The sequence below is a fragment of the Callithrix jacchus genome, chromosome 9 (assembly GCF_049354715.1).
Source record: "Callithrix jacchus isolate 240 chromosome 9, calJac240_pri, whole genome shotgun sequence".
Lineage (NCBI taxonomy): Eukaryota > Metazoa > Chordata > Mammalia > Primates > Cebidae > Callithrix > Callithrix jacchus.
In genome coordinates this window covers 23,628,052-23,649,123 of record NC_133510.1, presented here as the reverse complement: position 1 = coordinate 23,649,123, position 21,072 = coordinate 23,628,052, and the positions used below count along the sequence as shown (strand labels likewise).

Below are 21,072 nucleotides of genomic sequence, written 5' to 3'. Positions count from 1 at the left end.
CAGGAGAATTGCGTGAATCCGAGAGGCAGAGGCTGCACTGAGCCAAGATTGTGCTATTGCACTCCAGCCCAGGCCACAATGTGAGACTCTGTCTCAAAAAAAAAAAAAAAAAAAAAGTGGTTCCTTTCATGGATAGTGATGATGACTACATGACACGGTGAATGTAATTACTGTCACTGAATTATACTCTTAAACATGGTTAAAGTGATAAACTTTTTATTACGTACACTTCATCACAATAAAAATGATAGCCCCCTGAAAAATGGCTTCTTTGAGGCACATGCCACCTGCCCATCCCACCCACTATCCCTTCTCATCACTGTTATCTTCAAACCTTTTCCCTCCCTCTCAATGATCCAAGATTTTGCCCAGAACTCAGTCCATCTTCTCTCTTCCAAGTTACATATCACAACAGCAAAAATTAATTAAAGATCAAAATGTGAAACCAAATAATTAAAGCTGGGTTAAGAGAGGACCGGGCACAGTGTCTCACGCCTGCAACCTCAGCACTTTGGGAGGCCACAGTGGATGGATCACCTGAGGTCAGGAGTTCGAGATCAGCCTGGCCAATATGGCGAAATCCTGCCTCGACTAAAAATACAAAAATTAGCCAGGCATGATGGTACATGCTTGTAATCCCAGCTACTCAGTAGGCCAAGGCATGAGAATCACTTGAACCCAGGGGGAGGAGGTTGCAGTGAGCCTTGTTGCCCAATAGATCTCTTGAACTTATTCTTCCTCTCCAAGTGAAATTTTGTATCTTTTGACCAACATCTCCCCAATCCCCTCTTCTCATTTTAAGTTTTAATAAAGTCAAAACTGTCATGTTTCCCCTTATTGTGGATGTTGGTATTCTACCTAGAATTACCCGCTTGGGATTTACTTGTATTTTTCCAAAATTTTTGTCTAATAAGTTCATATTTTTAATTAATTAATTAATTAGAGACAGTCTCACTCGTTGCCCAGGCTGAAGTGCAATGGCATGATCTCGGCTCACTGCAACCTCCTCCTCCTGGGTTCAAGTGATTCTCATGCCTTGGCCTACTGAGTAGAGACAGAATTTCACCATATTGGCCAGGCTGGTCTCGAACTCCTGACCTCAGGTGATCCACCCACTGTGACCTCCCAAAGTGCTGAGATTGCAGGCGTGAGACACTGTGCCCGGTCCTCTCTTAAACCAGCTTTAATTATTTGGTTTCACATTTTGATCTTTAATTAATTTTTGCTGTTGTGATATGTAACTTGGAAGAGAGAAGACGGACTGAGTCCTGGGCAAAATCTTGGATCACTGAGAAGGAGGGAAAAGGTTTGAAGATGATAGTGATGAGAAGGGGTAGTGGGTGGGATGGGCAGGTGGCATGTGCCTCAAAGAAGCCATTTTTCAGGGGGCTATCATTTTTATTGTGATACAGAGTATATAATAAAAAGTTTATCACTTTAACCATGTTTAAGAGTATAATTCAGTGACAGTAATTACATTACTCCCACTGAAACCACCTCCACGACCACCACTTCAATTTTTCTTTGAAACCAGGTGCCCACTTACTTGTGAAAAAGATATTTGTTGGCATCATTAAAGAAAACCCTGAAGAACAACATCACATAAGAGATTCTTTTGAACAGTATGGAAAAATTGAAGTGATTGAAATCATGACTGACCAAGGCAGTGGCAAGAAAAGGGGCTTTGCCTTTGTAACCTTTAGCGACTGTGACTGTGGATAAGACTGTCATTCAGAAACACCATACCGTGAATGGCCACGGCTGTGAAGTTAGGAAAGCCCTGTCAAAGCAACAGATGGCAAGTGCTTCATCCAGCCGAAGAGGTCGAAGTGGATCTGGAAACTTTGGTGGTGGTCGTGGAGGTGGTTTCAGTGGGAATGACAACTTTAGTCATGGAGAAAACTTCAGTGGTCATGGTGGCTTTGGTGGCATCTGCGGCAGCAGTGGATGTGGTGGCAGTGAAGATGGCTGTAATGGATTTGGTAATGATGGGAGCAAATTTTGGAGAGGGTGGAAGGTACAATGATTTTGGCAGCTACAACAATCAGTCTTCAAAGTTTGGACCCATGAAGGGAGGAATCTTTGGAGGCAGAAGCTCTGGCCCCTGTGGTGGTGGCAGCCAATACTTTGCTAAACCACAAAACCAAGGCGGCTATGGTGGTTCTGGTAGCAACTGTAGCTATGGCAGTGGCAGGAGATTTTAATTAGGAAACAAAGCTTAGCAGGAGAGGAGAGCCAGAGAAGTGACAGGGAAGCTACAGGTTGCAACAGATTTGTAAACTCAGCCAAGCACAGTGGCGGCAGAACGTAGCTGCTACAAAGAAGACATGATTTAGACAAATATTCATGTGTATGGGCAGAAAAAACTCGAGGACTGTTTTTGTGACTAATTGTATAACAGGTTATTTTAGTTTCTGTTCTGTGGAAAGTGTAAAGCGTTCCAACAAAGGGTTTTAATGTAGTTATTTTTTTTTTTTGCATTCATGCTGTTGATTGCTAAATGTAATAGTCTGATCATGATGCTGAATAAATGTCTTTTTAAAAAGAAAGAAAGAAGGAAGGAAGGATGGAAGGAAAGAAAGAAAAAGAAAGGAAGAAAGAAAGAAAATAGATTTTAAGTGTTCTCACTCAGACACACAAATATGTGAGGTAACGCATATGTTAATTAACTCATTTGCCCATTCTACAATGTATATATATTTCAAAACAACATGTTGTACATTTTAATGTATATAATTTGTATTTATCTATTAAAAAAAAAACAAGCTAGGCACAGCAATGCACACCTGTGGTCCCAGCTACTCAGGAGGTTGAGGCAGGAGCATCACTTGAGCACAGCAGGTTGAGGCTACAGTGAGCTATGATTGCACCACTGCACCAGCCTGGGCAAAAAAAAAGTGAGTCCTTGTCTCTAAAGTACACACATACACACACACACACACACACAATTTTTTTAAAACGTAAAATGCATGACTAGAAAAGGGAAAAAAACTCATAATGTTTTAAGAAAACAAATAATATAAAACATTTGCAACACATATGACTGACAAATAAGCAGGCAGCATGTGCCTCAAAGAGTGCCAACAGATTGATGAGAAAAAAAACAGTGGAAGAACTCTGATAGAGTGAATAGCCAAAGGATGTAACTCAGAGGACACACAAATAACTCACTTGAGAAGATGCTCAAAGACAGTACTAGTCTGGAAAGCACAAACAATGACAAAGCTATAACTTCCCTCTTCCCAACAAAATAGTAATAATAGCCAGAATTCAAAACATTGAGAACACGTGGAGCTGAGAAGGACCTGGGACCAGCACCCTCATTCATTGCCAGTGGGGGTAAAACTGCTTCAGCCTTTTGGAAAAGTAATCCAGTGGTATCTATTAACATTTTTTATTCGGCGTACGTGTTAGCTCTTTTAGGCATCTATTATAGAGAAACAGCACACACATACAAAAATGTTCGCGGCAGCGTTTTATTTCATCTCCTACACTATTACTCCCAAATCTTTCCCTCTACACATCCCTCTCTTTAGGGCCTTCATTATTTGGGTTTCTTGCCTATTCCTGGCTAACTCTCTTTCCTGACACCTTTTTCTTCCCCTGAAACCACACTGTAACATCCTCTTCCTCCATCCTTCTTGCCATTTGATTTCTCTGTTATTACAACTAAACTCGTGTGGGCTACTGCCTAAAATCATGCAATAGTACAGACTGAAGTCACTGAAAATGTATGACCTCCTGCCTCACCCAAGCTCGCAGGGCTGCCCAGCACTGTCTTGTCTCTAGGCAGATGCCGCTTTTTCCCCTTTGTGATTATTTAAATATTCTGCTGTCCACAGACCCCCCAACCCTATTATTTCCTCTTGCCTTCTTAGCACATGACCTTGTATTTGATTTCACTGAGAAAATGAAGTTCACCAGGCAAGAACAGTTTACTTCCTATTGCTTATAATAAACCCATCAGAATCCTCACCCACTTTCCTTCTTCCAGGGGAAGGGGCACTCTTTCTACCCAAGGTTACTTCTTCCAGATGTCCAGTCAATAAATAAGACAATAAAAGAACCCCGACCCGGTTCATATTCATCCACTGCCTCAAGGGTCTTGGTCTATATAATCTGTTGGTTCCTGTAGCTTACCTGTCACTTCTCTGGCTCTCCTCTCCTGCTAAGCTTTGTTTCCTAATTAAAATCTCCTGCAACTGCCCTAGCCACTGCTGCTACCAGAACCATCATAGGCTAGTTTCATATTCATCCACTGCCTCAAGGATCTTGGTCTATAAAGTGTCCTCTCTCACACACGTTTTTTTTTTTTTTTTTGAGATGAAGTCTCACTCTGTCACCCAGGCTGAAGTGCAGTGGCACGATCTCGGGTCACTGCAACTTTTACCACCCGGGTTCAAGTGATTCTAGTGCCTTAGCCTACTGAGTAGCTGGGACTACAGGCATGTGCTATCACACCTGACTAATTTTGGTATTTTTAGTAGAGACAGGTTTTCACCATGTTGGCCAGACTGATCTCAAACTCCCGGCCTCAAGTAATCTGCCTGCCTTGGCCTCCCAAAGTGCTGGGATTACAGGCATGAACCACCGCAGCTGGCCACACTCATATGCATTTTTAATCTCTCCTTTTCAACCTTTTTTTTAACCTCAAGTTACAAAATGTGCTACTCTCTTCTATGTACATTTTAAGATATATTGACCTTACACATAACTACTTAGATATTATCTCTTTCCTTCCTCTCTTAACCAAACTTCATAAGAGGACCATCTAAACTCATTGTTTCCACTTCCTTATCTTGTATTGTTTATCAGCCTGCTGAAATTTCACCTGTCACCACAACACCAATGAAGGATGATAAGTGTGACCTTCATATTGCCATTTCCATTAAATACTCTCCTCTCATTATGTTACTTTACAACTCTTGGGCGTTTGCTTCAAAGAGTGCTCCCTCCCCCTTGAAAACCACTTTTTCTTTAGTTTTCATTACACCATGTTTTCGCTCATTCCTCCGTGCCAGGAGTTTTCTTCCCTCCTCTTTATTTTCTTTCCCTTCTCAGTGCTAATATAGAAATAAAGACTTTACGATCATCAAAACTTTGCGGTGTGAGACCGTTACTCAAGGGAAAGGTATGTCTTACAGATGTTAAATGTGAAGAATCTGAAAGACCTCCTTCTAAGTAAAAACCCTTCATTATCCTTCAATAATGGAACCAGAAGTGAAGTCATCATAATCATGAAGAATCTGGGGTTCACCTTATTCCTCACCTTGTGAGGAAATAAAGAAATAGGCACCCAAATTTATATATTGCTGGAGAGTTTAAATTGGTGGGTCTCTCACACCAGTCAGAATGGCGATCATTAAAAAATCTGGAGACAACAGATGCTCGAGAGGATGTGGAGAAATAGGAACACTTTTACACTGTTGGTGGGAGTGTAAATCAGTTCAACCATTGTGGAAGACAGTGTGGTGATTCCTCAAGGATCTAGAAATAGAAATACCATTTGACCCAGCAATCCCATTACTGGGTATATATCCAAAGGATTATAAATCATTCTATTATAAGGACACATGCACACATGTGTTCATCGCAGCACTGTTTACAATAGCAAAGACCTGGAACCAACCCAAAAGCCCTCGATAATAGACTAGACACAGAAAATATGGCACATATACCCCATGGAATACTATGCAGCCATCAAAAATGATGAGTTCGTGTCCTTTGTAGGGACATGGATAAAACTGGAAACCAGCTGGTGTCTGGGAATTAAAGAGTTAGCTTTTTATTATAGTCTGCAGTCTGGGCTTATTTGTACTCATCCTTCTTGGGAAAGCTTTTCATCCAGTCAAAGGGAATTGAGTGTTGTGATCTAAGTCTTTGGTCACTGCAGCGATATCTGCATTAGGGAGCACCACAAACCCAGTAACACTGTGACTCCTGCAGACTTATAGAAGCACACCTTGGTGGTCTTGGGTATGACACAGGAAAACTTACTAGATTACCAGAAAGAGACTCTTGTTATCTTCTGTTACTTTACACCAAGGAAACAAAGTCGCTCTCTCCATTCTGAGCTACCTGGAGCTGGGGGAACAGTGACACAAGTACCCTTGTGGCCACCATCACTGAAAGTGCACTAGGTCAGATGTGAAGCCAGCACAGCACTGGTCTCACCCAAGGCTTGTGGTGACCACTACCTGGCTACCACTGATATTCCCTCAAGGTCCAAGGGCTCTTCAGTAACCTTATGGTGAATGCTGCCAGGCCTGGGTCTCTACCTTCAGGGCAATAGGCTCCTTCCCCTCTGACCCAGGGCAGGTCCAGAAATGCAGTCCAGGAGCCTAGAATCAAAGACTCCAGGTGCTTACTTGGTGCTCTACCCCACTGCAGCCAAGCTGGTACTTAAGCTGCAAGACAAAGTCCCCGTTAGTCTCGGGTTAAATCTCTCCTTATCTATGTCCAATCTCCCCCTCATTTCCTCAAGCAGAAGCAGTCTCTCCCCATGGATACCATAGCTAAGAATGTGCTGGGTCACACTGGAAGCCAGCATAGCACTGGATCTCACCCAATACCTATGGCAAATACTGCCTGGGCACTGCTGCTGATTAGTCAGAGCCAAAGGGCTCTTTAGTCAGCAGGTTTTGAATCCTGCCTGGACTGGGTACTTCCTTTCAAGGCAGCATGTTTCCTTCTGATCCAGAGTGTGTCTTAAAATGTCATCCAGAAACTAGGTCCCAGAATAAGGACCCTGGGACTCTGCATGGTGGTGCCCTATCCTTTTGTGGCTGAGCTGTATCCTTCCAAGACAAAGTCCTCTTTATTCTCCCATCTTTTCTCCTCAAGTGGAAGGAAGGAGTCTCTCCCAGAGCTGCAAGCTCCACTGCCTGGGGTTGGAGGAGGGGTTACACAAGCACTCCCTTGGCCACCCAGCTGGTGTCTCACTAGGTCATGTTCCCTGTTGTATGCAAAATTTCAATGCTGCAAAAGAAAGAGCACTCGAATATAAATCCTCTCAGCAAGGCAGTTTACTTCTATAGAAGGGTGGAGCAATGGTGAGCTGCACCTTGACAACGGAAGGAAAGGGGTTCTTATTCCTGATGCAGGTAGCCCCTCCTGCTGTGTCATTCCGTCATTGGCTAGGGTTAGACCGCACAGCCTAAGCTAATTCTGACTGGCTATTTTAAAGAGAGCAGCAGTATGAGCCAAAGTGGCAGGGTGGGTAGTTTGGTGGGAAGGACAGTTATGGGACAAGTCAGAGCAGGTGACTGGGGTGACTCAGGTCAAAGCAAGTGACCAGGTCAGGTGACTGGAGCAGGTGACCAGAGCAGGTGACCAAAGCAGGTGATTTGGATAAGTCAGGATGAAGCAGGGGACCAGGGGAACAGATGTGAACTACTGATTAGAACTGGTGGAAAAGGTTGTTTACTAAAACAAGGAATTTAAATTTTAAAATGGAGGATGAAGAACTGAACATGCTAACATATTGATTCTTTGTAGAGAAATTTAGAGCTCATTGTATCCGACATTCCCTCCATGTCCACTGGCTCTGAGCCCAGCATAGCACCAGGACTCGCCCAGGAATTTTGGTCCTTATGGCTTAGATTGCCTTTCAAGTTTATTTAGGACCCCAGAGTGCTTTACCCTGCAGTCGTGGGACAAGTGAAAAATCACCACTGGGATGGGCGATTCCCCTGTGGGCTGGTCTAAATGCTCCCTCTGTGGGCACTGGCTGAATTCTGTCCCATGTTGCTATCTGCTTTGACTGTGCAGCACTTAGTTCCAATGGAAAGTCCCATAATCACTGCACTCTTCCTCCCTGAAGCACAGACTCTCTCTCCACACCACACCTGCTGCTGGGAGATGGGGAAGGGGTGGCACTGGCAATTCAAGACTGTCTCTCCTGCCCCCTTCAGTGCCTCTTTTGTTGATATGATGTTAAAACCAGGTACTATAATTGCTTATCTGACTTTTGGTTCTTATGAAGGTGCTTTCTTGTGCGAGTAATTGTTCCATTTGTGTTTCTGCAGGGGGCAATCAGTGGAGGCTTCTTGCTCCAGCTCCTCCTGTGTGTTCCTGGATTTTCTTCATTTCAATTTTGTGACTGCTCTGTTATTATCTTTAATAAATGTGTTATTCCAAACACTGAATGTTCCAGATATGTTTAATGTATAATGTTCACCAAAGGAGCCCACTGTGCAATGCAAGTGCTAATCAAAAAACATTAGTTTCTAGTTTTACCAAACTTTATTTCACTAGGCAAGGCACAAGAATTGAGTTACTAACTGATCCCAGCCCCTCATAAATAAGTCTAAGGAATAAATAAGCAACTAGAAAGTAAACTGTTACTTCTCTTGTAACATTCTTAAGGGAGACAAAGCAGTAAAGAACTACACCCAATTCTGATGATAGGTGGATAAATCCTTATTAAAGGCCTGAACCTTAGTCACAGAGGAGGACTGCACACACCCTGCCTGCTCAGGTGAAAGTTTAAGACCCAGCTGTAGTTCTCCTTTTCTTCTCTTCCAATAAGTAAATGAAATGGTGCACTCTGAAGTAGCCAAGCCATGGCCCACATGGAATTGCTATCATCACATCCTTAATGAAGTGAGAGTCACTACCACCACATCCATAACTAAGGGACACTTCCTGCATCAGAACCAATCACTCGGGGACAGGAGCTTGTTTCCACGACTTCCTTCTATGAGCATTATATCCAGATTAACTGGCCCTTTGCCTCTTTAGAGTTAGCTACCAAAGACCCTTATGGGTGGGTTAGGGAGGATTAGGATATACTGTTTTTCTCATCTTTCATTCCTCTAATTTATGGGCTAACAGAAACAACTAGAATCAATTGTTCTCATTCTTATTTATTCATCCATTTATTTATTTAATAGTCACTGAATGTGAGCACTATCATAGGTATTTGGGATACAGTGGTAGATAAGATATAGTCCATGTTTTGTTAAAAAAAACTATGAAAGATAAAGACAAAAAGAATTATGGTCTCCTTCATTACTACACCTCTCTCCTTATGAATGCCTAAAGTCTACTAAGGAGAAATAATAAAGTTTTTCTTATTTTTGAGGCATTAGTGCCTAAGACAATTTGGTGATCCAACCACATAAACTGTCTCTGTAAACTTTCCTCTATGAAAATGCCTTATCGAATTCATTGCTATCTTGAAATTAATATGCAGGTCACATATTCACAGAATAGAAAAGATACAATTATACATTGGTTTATTCAACCATATCTATGCATACTCAGAAAAAAAAAAAAATCAACCAAGACCAGGTTTTTGCATTAAGTGTGAAGACCTAAGAAGGAGGAAGTACCACTTTGCTCTCACTCACTTCCCACAATTTATGTTCTCACCATTAGCATTTTTTTTAAGAGATAGAGCCTTGCTGGGTCTCCCAGGTTGGAGTGCAGTGGCACAATCATAGCTCACTACACATAGCTCACAATCACAGCCTCAAACTCCTGGGCTCAAGCAATTCTCCTACCTCAGCCTCCCAGATAACTAGGACTACAGGTACACACCACCATGCCCAGCTAGGTTTATTCTTTAGAATAAAGTTTGATCTGCAAGGATCACCGTTAGGATAAAAGCATACCGCCAGGAATCGGTAATGTACTAGAGGAGTAATAATGTACTTCTCTAGTACATAAGCAATAGTATATATGGCATAGATCTTATCAGATTAGCTCAGAATATAATATGAAAAAGATGTATTTTTGACAGAGATGGTTGGGCAGGGGATGAGGGTGGCAGCATTAGTTGGCATACTGAGAAATACAAAAAACAAACATCTATTTCAAAAGTTTGCTTAGATCTGGTCTTTAGATTGTTGACATATCTAAATAGTCTCCAAGAGAATCCATCAGTTAGGCATCAATCCCTAGGAGGTTGTCTTGCATGTAATGCCATATCTGAGAAAGTCCAGTATTTGCTAACCATATGCTCCTGGCTTTCTAACCGCCTGTGGCCGGCTCCCTCCTTTTAGGGATACATGACAGATCCGAGGGTCAGGACCAGTGGCCATCCATCAACGTCTGACCTTCTTACACACCCACTGTAAAAGAACTTCACAGCTTGAGGCTTGAAGAACATTTTTGTTGATGGCACCACATGTCTGCACTAAACTATTAAAAGCAATCCTGTAAGAATTCAGAAAAGTTAATCACTTAAGGCCACATGCACAGAAAAGGAGTTGAAAGGCATGAAGGTATAAAAACTGAGCAAATTCTTTTCCCCTATTCAGGTCCCCAGTTCCCCCAAACAGCAGAAGAATAAAAATGGTTCATCAGCCTCTCTTTAAAATGTCATCCTTTTTTTTGTCCTTACCCATTGTTCGTTCCCCTCCTTGCTCCCTATTTCTTCTCCTTTTCACTCTTTCCTCTCCTTTCCATCTGCTATTCTTAATCTATTCCCCAAGTAACATAATTTGTCTTTCCTCTCGCTCTCTTTTCACTCCTTTGAAGCCCCTTACCTTGAGAAGTTTAGAGGTGATCCATCTTCCCACCTCCAGCCAGAATTGTTCCTCAGTCCAATCCAGCAAAAGGCCTCACTGAGGAAACCTTTGACCAGGCTCTAAGGGAGAGGTTGAAAACCAAAAAAGGGACCTAGTGTTACAGTCAAACAATTTTTCCTTTCCACATTGGATCCCTAATACTAACTTAAGTAATTAATTAAAAGACAAACTATCATTCATTATACCCTCCATCATCACCACTCTTAAGGACTGAATGCTTGTGTCTTCCTAGAATCAACATTTTGAAGCCCTAACCCCCAGTGTGATGGTATCTGGATGTGGAGCCTTTAGGAAGTAATTACATTTAGATGAGGCCATGAGGGTGGCGCCTTCATGATGCAATTAGTACCCTTATAAAAGGAGAAAGAGACCAGAGCGCACTCTCTGCCAAGCTACGATACAACAAGAAGGCAGCCATGTGCAAGCCAGCAGTGGGCCCCCACCAGGGGCCACAGAACCTTGATATTGGACTTTCCAGCCTCCAGAACTGAGAGAGATAAACATCTGTTGTTTAAGCCACCCAGTCTATTGTATTTTGTTACAGCAGCCCAAACTAAGACAACTATTCACTATAAATAACTAATTTCTCATTTAACAGCTAATTCTAAAGATTAACATAGAGAGGAGCAGCGTCTTAAAATTCACCTCTCTATCTGTAACTGGATTCTTAGAATGTAGCAAATGAGATAATATTACATCTCTACTTTCCATTGCAATTTTCTCCTTAATTAAGCAAAGCACCTGATATGTATTCAGATTATCTAAAAGAAGAAGAAGAAGAAGAAGCAGCAGCTAAACATTTACTGCAGAAGTGGTCATTTTTCCCATTATCATTAAATACATAAATTATGATGAAGCCTATAGCAATATTCTTGGTTTTTCCCCCCACTAAAGTCTCATTTTCCATGTCCTCATCAATCTTGTATATGGCAAGAAAAAAACAGTTCTTAAGGGCACAGTTTAAGGTGAAGTTAAATTGGCTACACCACTTCTGCGGCCATGTTACCCAAAGAACAGAGATAAAAGATGCTTTGATCTGCAAAGTCTGACATTCAAATGAAGTTTATATCCTAAGAGAATTGTCTCTATAAATGAAATAAAATATTAATAGATTAAAATAACATGTTAAAAAGATAATCCAAGGTTAATTTGTTGTAGGATTTAATGTTGGTGTAATTACTAATTATATTTTCAATATTTTTGAATGACACCTTAATTAGTTAAATATCTTTGGAATAAAATATTCTTTTTATCTAGAAACTACTAAGAAAGCAATACAATTCAACTGCCTGTGGTTATTATGATATCACCTGATGTCGCATTCTGATGTCATTTTTATTCCACTCCTAGAAGATGGTTGCTGAAGAGTAAGAATTTATGGGCTCTGCTCTTAACTGTCTCTCTTTGCCTACTTGGACTCTGCACCAGCACAAATAAAGAGTTGCTCTTCTAAAGTTGAGAGAGGAGCCAGCACAGTGGGTCACTCCTGTGATCCCAGCACTTTGGGAGGCTAAGGTGGGTGGATCACTTAAGTTGTAATTTTGTATCTTTTAACATAACTCTCCCTAACTTCCCCTTCCCCAACCCTTCCCAGCTTCTTCTATCCTCTGTTCTGAGATCAATATTATTTTTGGTCTCAAATTCTGGACTCAAACAATCCACCCGCCTCAGCCTCCCAAAGAGCTAGGATTATGGGCGTCAGCCACCATTCCCACCAAAGTGGAATTTAAAATTTTGCTCAGCCAGATTTGTAACCTTGAACTTATACTCATTCATTTTCTGATTTTTTTTTTTTTTGAGACAGTGTCTCACTCTGCTGCTGAAACTGGAGTACAGTGGTGCAGTCTCAGCTCACTGCAGCCTCCACCTCCTGGGTTCAGGTGATTCTTGTGCCTCAGCCTCCCAAGAAGCTGGGATTACAGGTGTGCAACACCACACTTGGCTAACTTTTGTATTTTTAGCAGAGACGGGGTTTCACCATGTTGGCCAGGCTGGCCTCAAACTGCTGACCTCAAGTGATCCACCCATCTCAGCTTCTCAAAAGTGCTAGATGGCAGGCAGGAGCCACCACACCCAGACAGTTCCTCTGGATTTTATTCATTTACCAACAAAATGGGGATGTTGAACTCTACTTTTTAGAATGCTGTGATGGTTAAGAAAAGGCTGGGTGTGGTTGTGGGCAACTGTAACCCCAGCTACTTGGAAGGCTGAGGCAGGAACCCTGAAGGTGAAGATTGCAGTGAGCTGAGATCGTGTCACTGCACTTCAGCCTGAGCAACAAGAGTGAAACTTCATCTCCAAAAAAAAAAAAAAAGGAATACTATACCTAAAACACCTGGCAAAAAGCAGGTGCTCAATCCATGGTAGACTCTGTTACTATTGTACACTTTACCGTTAGTGATCTAAGATAGGAGGTGAACTCTACTTAAGTATCTCATTGAAAGATGACTGTGTAACAGCATGAGAGGGATATTTTCCACAGGCCTGTAAATTCTACATATAGCAACCAAATTCTCCAGCAGCACTCTCCACCAATGGAATGCCAGTTTGAAAAACTTCCGTTTTGATAGATCCATAAAGCTCTCATTTTTATTTTTATTTTTTGCTTTTTTGGTAGTGGCTCAGACCCCAGTATATACTGGAAACATTGCACATACCTCAAAATAGTATGGAAATCTTGCCCTGAGAACAAAAAAATAATAACACTAGAACAAGAGACTCAGCAGGTCACATAAAAGTTAATCTGGTTCTATAGGATCTGACAAAAGCTGGAGCCAGAAAAAGAATTAAACCAGAGAATCAAGTAAGATTCCACGGGAATGTCAAAAGTAAAACTTACGACATCTAGCAGGGACATTCCACCCTCTCCAGCACTGACTTGACCCCAAAGAGCCTTAAGAGAAGATAAACTCAATTTGGAAACCCAGTGAATGTAACTCTGCTGTTTGACTCAACAACAGTCTCAGGAACCAGGGCATGTAAGGAAACAAAGGAAGGAACGCCTCTAATGATCCTGCCCTTCCTCTGAGTACCTCACAGAAACAGAAGTATTGCTATTTTCCCAGATATTCTGTGCCCTTCATCTTTTCCCTCCTCACCTCTCATGATCACACTGTGAAATTTATAGTAGCCGCTACACCACAATTTTCTGTGGCAGTGTCTTGTGCTATGACTCATAACTCCTGTTTATCAGTTTTGCCCACAAGGTTTCAAGGTCATGGCTCACTTCTGCTACTGACGTTAGTCAGCTCAAATCCTCAGTCACTGTATCAGAATGAGAATAGAAGTTTCTACAAGGTCCAGAAAGCAAGGCTATATTGCCAGAGGCCATAAAAGATCCCATGTCTAATGAGTAGACCTCAATGCATTCTGCCACCTCACTTAGAGAAGGCATTAAAAAAAAATGTAAGTCACAAATGTGGAATAATTTAGATTCTATGTAGAATTCCAAAGGAATAAGTGTTCCTTTGACAGACAACAAGAATCTATATGCCCTATATGTGTACCTATATAGGTAGTTATAAAATTTAGGAACTATATGTTCTCCCCAACTGCTTTAGAGTAACTACCTCTGGATTTTTCCCAAGGTAAGTTAACATAGTTTAATTCTCAATAAACTGTTCTCTGTGACTAGAGTCTATCCCCAAAAAGAAAACAGAGAACAATACCAAAACACAAAAATCAGTATTAAATTAGCACGAAAGATGTTATTTATGTTGACAAATTAGGATTTGATTGATATTTATACCAGGCAACCTCAGGATGTCAATTCCTTGTATTGCCTTGAGATGGTCTAGGACTAATAGCAAGTTGTTTTCCAAGAGATTGCTGGGTGGAAAGGAAGGATCTCAGGGGGCTGTAGGAAGTGGAGGCCAACACACACACACACACACACACACACACACACACACACACACACGTTTCCTTCCTTATATCCTAACTTTCTGGATGTTGCAGTCTGGAACTTCCTGGATTCCAGTGAATGAAGGGAAAACATTTTTAAAGAAGGCATTTAAGACCTTGCCACAATCACTCTGTCCCCATGATCTCTATCTTTCCTTCCCTCCCAAGTTCCACTGTATAAAAATCTGCTGCCTCTTTTTGTTGGACCTGCATGTTTCCGGACCTAAGACTTATTTTAACTATACCTGTATTTCAGGTCTAATTCCTCTCCAAAACACTCACCATCCTCCTACCTCCTCCCCCCACATACACACTTACATGCTCTGCAAGCATCTGGGTTGCTGTAACTGAAGTTTGTTGGGTCAGGCAGCATAAGGGTAAAGAGTGGGGGAAGGAGAGGGAAAAAGGCAGAATTAGAGGAGGAGGAAAGAAGAGAAAAGAGAACAAGAGGGAAGGGGAAGAATATAGCATTCCCCCAAATCACAGATTCCTTCTGTTCCTCAAAAGAGGATACCTGATACATTTAAACAGTAGTTAAGAAAAACACAACCCTACATTTTCTAAATGTTTGCATTTACCATTTCCTGGTTGCTCGTTATGATAAGGAGGTGTGAATCTCTGGCTAGGCAGAATTGCAGACTAGAATTCCAGTCCTTTTTCTCCACTGAGAAATAATAACAATGGTTACCATATCTCATCCAGAGGTCTGGACAGCTAGGACAGCTGGCACAAGTGGAGTAGTTGGAGCCTAGGAAAGAAGAGGACTTGGTTCACATCTTTATGGACCACTCAGTCTTGAAAATTAAATGAGAGATAAAATGGAATCTGGCAGTCCCGGGTCTTCCCGAGATAAAATGGAATCTGGCAGTCCCGGGTCTTCCCGAGATAAAATGGAATCTGGCAGTCCTGGGTCTTCCCTGCTCCACCACTTTTCAGATCGAGGGTTAGAGAAATGTGTAACAATGCATGTTCTCAATTTGAATACCTCATAAAGTCCAACGCCATCATCTACTAGTATATATTCCACTACACAAGAATGTGACTATAACTGAAGGAACAGAGAAGAAAACGTAGAACAATCTGCCTGAGAACTCTGAAGCAAGTACTGTACTCGTGCTAGAGATCTCTGTGCACATGTGATATAAACACACCAGATAACTGTGCATTTGCATGATATGTATCTGTGTACTGTCTTTGCTCAGTGTATATATTGCATAATTGCATAATGTATATTGCTTAAATCAGGCAGAATTATTCAGAATGCCCAACTAAAAATGCCAAAAAAAAAAAAAAAGAAAGAAAAACTAGGAAAAGCAAACTTAATCAGAATCAAAATTTTTGGTTTTTTATTATCACAGACATAACTGTCTCTCACCATTGAAAATTGAAAAAAAAACTCTTATGTTTCGGCAAAAAGAACTAATATTTTTTGAAGGGTTTTCTGGTAGAGAAGCATAACAGTGTTAAAGTGATAGAATGCCCTAACTGAGCTCTTAAATACGGAAGATCTGCATTCCTTTAAAATAGTTGGCTCATAGTTCTGTCAAGATGAAAGGGAACTGGCCGGGCACGGTGGCTCAGGCCTGTAATCCCAGCACTTTGGAAGGCCAAGGCAGGTGACTCACATGAGGCCAGGAGTTCAAGACCAGCCTGGCTAACACTGTGAAACCTCATATCTACCAAAAATACAAAAAAATCAGCCAGGTGTGGTGGTGCCCACCTGTAATCCCAGCTACTTGGGAGATGAGGCATGAGAATCACTTGAACCCAGGAGGCAGAGGTTGCAGTGAGCCAAGATCACAATACTGCATTCCAGCCTGGGTGACAGAGAGAGACACTGTCTCAAAAGCAAACAATCAAAGATGAAAGGGAACTGAATACACTTTCAAGGTAATTGCAACCAAGATTCCAAAATTCTATTGATTTGCTACTTCAGTTTCCATGCTTACACATATTTGCATAAACTCACCATAAGCATAATTCTATAGTGAGCAAGTATGAGCCATTATACTCCATGAGCACACGTGTAGATATATAATTGCAGAATAGAGCATATATCTACTCTAGATTTGGGAATTACGAAGTGGGGAAAGTAGTACTTTTCATACATAAAGATTAGATAATTATTCTCTAAGAAGGCCTGGCATGCAAGCAATATCAGTTCTGAAGATCAAGCTGTTAAACCAGCACCTTATAGAGCTGTGCTTTTCCCATACACCTGTGACATTGCTCAGTCTGGGTTAGAAATTCCCAACTTCCCTAGGTCTTTTTGTCAAAGGTCGGACTTGGATCTAAGATAGAAACCCTGGAGCTGAACTCTTAGAATCCTAATAAATCACGTTTGTATAATCTGTCACTATCATTCCCTAAAAACACAAACCTAAGCTAGGACTCTAGACTGTAAAACAATAAACTGAGATCCCTCTAGATCACTAGGTTTGAGGGCCTAGAAGAACTAAACTTAGAAAAATTCATTTTAGAAAATGTGAAAGCACCTCAATGGCAAAAAAGAAAAAAACAGAATGTGTTTAATTACATTATGACATATCTATTAATGAAAAGTTAAACACCACTAATATAATTCACTAATATTATAATAATAATATAATTATAATATAATATCACAATAAATATGGAATTAAATTTTATGTTTCTGGCAACATAAAATTAAAAAGCAATGTCCAAAATTATGAGTATGCTACGATCAGAACTATTCCCAGCCTTCCTTTAAAAGAAAGAAAGGTGGGAGAAATTTTGAGAGGACTTGACTGCAGCTCTACTAAGAAAATATGGTCAGGTGCAGTGGCTCACGCCTATAATCCCAACACTTTGGGAGACCAAGAAGGGCAAATGGCTTGAGCCCAGGAGTTCAAGATCAGCCTGGGCAACATGATGAATGTCTCTACAAAAAAAAATAATAATACAAAAATTAACCAGGCGTGGTGGCACGTGTCTGTTGTCCCAGCTACTCAGGAGGCTGAGGTGGTTAACTTGAGCCAGGAGGTCAAGGCCACGGTGAGCTGTGATTGTACAGTGGCACAGGATCCACTGGTATAGCAGCACACAAATCTGTCACCCACGGCCTGGGTGACAGAGGGAGAGCTTTTGAAAAACAAAAAGTGAAGAGCAAAGGCTGCGGGGAGCGGCGGGGGCGGTGGGGTGGGGAGCGGCGCAAAGGGCCGCCGAGCGGCGGAGGCACCGAGTAAGGTAAGAAAATACATGCTTACCTGAAGGCACATGGTCAAAGATGAGGAGACTATACCCAGGAAATAGCTGTATACAGACGGTGATTTATTTTGTTTGGATTATTTTGATTTTTCAAACTTCCTGCTGTGTTCTGCTGCTTTTATAATATAAAGTGAAAGATTAATTTCGGTTTAAGTTTGCACTTACCCTGGTACAGGATCCACTGGTGTAGCAGCACACTGGTAAGAACTGCAGTTAGAAGCCCCAAAGCTATTGCCACAAGGCAAGAACAGGAAGGCCTGGAAGAAGAAGCTGCAACAACAGAGTCAAAGCACAATCCTGAGTTGGAAGAGAGGTTGAAAGAAAAGAGAAAGTCAGGAAGGGATATCGCATCTGAAAGCAATCTGGCCTAGTGGGAACTGAGAGCCAGGCCATAAAGACTCCTTTTCCTGGATGTGTCAGGGACTTGCTCTAAAGTCTAAGGTAACCACCAACACCTGTATCAAGGAACATACTCTATTTATCAAGTTAAAGAATGCTTTCTTCCTTTGAAATTGTGGCTTACGCTGTCTCATACTTAAGTGGCAAGAATACAAATTGGTAGCTCTTTGGAGGACAATTTGGCAGTATCTACTAAAATGGCAGACATTTACCCTTGGCATAGAAATTTCTCCTTAAGAAATTTTTCCTACAGATATGCACACATGCAAAAAGTCATGTTTATTCATGGCAGCAATAATTGTAGGAGAAAAAGACTGAATACAATCTAAATTCTACCAGTAAAAGCCCAGTCAAATACATTTTGATATATCCATAAAGTGAATATACAGCATCTAATAAAGACTGGCTTTTCTTTTTAACTGCTATGGAGTATTTTGTAAGATATATAGTCAAGACAAAGAAACATCTGCAGAACAGGGTATACAAATATCTCTGTGAGCACACCCAAGAATCTGATAACATTGCCTCCAGAATGGAAAAGAAAAGGTCACTGGAGACAAGACAGGAAAAACACTTTTACCTTATTTTCTTTTGTACCTTTTGAATTTTGAACCATGTAAACATATTATCTATTCAAAATTTAAATAAAAATAATCTACATTTCAGAAGTGCTTTGTAAACTGTTGTTATTAAAAGAACCAAGTTACCAAATCTTTATTTGAAAATTGAAGATATCTCACAGTCATAGAAATTACATGTAACGAGCAAAACTCAGTAAATTAAGATGATATCGAAGTTCTAATTTTGATTCCTTTGTTAATAGCCTTTAGTTAGGAATTAAACTTGCCTATTTGGCCTTCAATTTCTTGTTTAAATTTCAGATAAATTATTCTATATGTGTGGGTATCAATGGAGTATTCTGAACTTCTTAAAGAAAAAAATTCATAATGAGAGATGCCTTCATAAAGAGAGAATACTGCATGATAAATATTTGGACTGATGAATCCAAAAACACTAGATTTCTAATAAAACTTTTAAAAATACATTGCATCACAGAAGAACATTTAATGAAATACACAAATGTTCATTTTTGTGTTATGCTATATTTAAAAAAGGTATCAAAGCATAATTGTATTTGTGTAACCACAAACCAATTCAAGAAAGTAAAATAAATTTTTTAAATTTACTTTCAATGTATATTAAAAGCCTCTAAATAGTTCCAACAAGGTTCCAATTTATCTCCAGTTGTGTGTGAGACCTTGAACATATACTTTGACATATACATTACTTCTAACTCAGTATTTCTATTCCTTAGAAATTAACACAGATATAATTCAAAAATAGGAAAAGATTACACAAAGTATACTGGAATGATTTAGCAAATTAAGTCAACACTCTCAAAAGACATTACAAACTCTAATAGTAAAACTATGTAGTAAAAAGAGAGACAGCTTAGGGAACTACCCTAAAGAATATACCTTGTGGGAGTTTACTGCCTAAGATACAAAATCAAGGATTAATTTTGGCATTTACACCATTACCTGTCTGTCTCAGATAATGTTCTCTTGGGGCTCTACATAAAAATGACTCTTTTGTCTTCAAATCCTCAGTCACAGAGACTATTATCTGCAGTGTTCTTGATACCTTTCTTCCCTGTCACCATTCTAGTGCAACACCTTGAGGTCAAAAAAAAAAAATCTAGATATGTAAATCAGTTTCTTTCCTGACAAAAATCTTACTATTATCCACCAGAAGAACTATTGGTGTCCTCCTCATTCCATTGTCAGAAAACAGCCATACCTAGAATTTAAACAGCTGGTCCAAGGTTACTCCAAATATAACTAAAGATAAAGTTCTCCCAACAAAGTTCCTGCTTTAGTTAGGAGCAAGAAGGAATAATGGCATTGCCCTAGGTTGTGTTTCTTACACGGGATCAAAGAAGTGAATGGCTAGAAAAGAGTTTTACCTTAGACCTACCATCAGATCCTGTACCATAAACCAACTTTTCATATTCCAACTCTGGGCTTCAAACTGAACCAAAAGTATTTCCTCAAATTATCCTCGATTGTTCTGCACCCTCTGCTTCAAACTTATTCTATTCCCCATTCATCCATAGCCTACTGTCACTATTCATCATCCTCCATGCTATCTTGGTTAACTCACATTTTTGCGGTGGTCCATAGTCATTCTGGGCTTGGGTTGCAGTAGACAACTCTATCACAGAATAAATAACACTGTCAGTCATCTCCAGCGATCTTTCACCTGCAGTTGAGAGAGTTAAATTATAGAAGTGTGAAGGGACAGGTATCAGTGAAGAAACAGCCCAATCTCTAAACTGCTAGCAGGAAACTTGACAAAAGCAGAAGTAATTTTTCAGGAAATGATTCAAATTCTGGGGCTACCTATAGAAATTAATATTTTAAGTTATTTCTTGCTCCATGACACTCTAGATGCTCATTAAATATATATTGATTCCCCATCTCACCTAATTCTGTTGAGCAAGGGAAAATTGCTCGCAAGTCCAGCAATTTCAGTTACAAAAGCTAGAATAAAAGTGAGAGTGGTTACTAGATATGAATTTATCTCCGATTTTTTTTCTCTGCTTTGTTTCCTTCTGAAAAAGTAGCTGTATGCCAAATGAGACTGATTTCGTCATTTCTTGGAACTTTAGGGCAGTGATAAGTAATAACGAAATGGACTGTTGGGTGCATATGCCTGGAATCATGGGAGAAACTGACTATTGCCTAGATATAAGTTTGTGAATAAGACATAACGATGCCTTCCCCAAAACATTGTCTGAATTGTGCTATTGTCTTTACCCTTCACAGTGTCAGAAATTCCATTACATTTTCTCTTTGTTGTCTTATTTTTGCATGCAAAGATAACTAAAAAGAAGAGCAAAGTAAACGAATACATTCTAACGTCTTAGTAATTTATTTTTAGTAGGTTAAAAGTTAATAAAATGCTAAAGTAAGGAAAATAGTGTATTAAAACTCTTAAGAATGGA

At 40.4% G+C, this 21,072-nt stretch overlaps 1 protein-coding gene and 1 pseudogene across 1 annotated transcript; one reads left to right on the top strand and one right to left on the bottom strand.

Annotated features, from left to right (window-relative positions):
• Positions 1-1,494: 1,494 nt before the first annotated feature.
• LOC144577811 (heterogeneous nuclear ribonucleoprotein A1-like) lies at positions 1,495-2,204 on the top strand (annotated as a pseudogene).
• Positions 2,108-20,402, bottom strand: KLRG1 (killer cell lectin like receptor G1). The gene is made up of 5 exons (XM_002752334.7): positions 20,229-20,402; positions 17,832-17,936; positions 15,017-15,186; positions 10,494-10,594; positions 2,108-10,161 (listed from the first exon to the last, which is right to left on the bottom strand). Exons 1-5 carry the CDS (start codon positions 20,308-20,310, stop codon positions 10,050-10,052), a joined length of 570 nt encoding a protein of 189 aa, XP_002752380.1. The 5' UTR covers positions 20,311-20,402; the 3' UTR covers positions 2,108-10,049.
• Between the last annotated feature and the right edge of the window lie 670 nt (positions 20,403-21,072).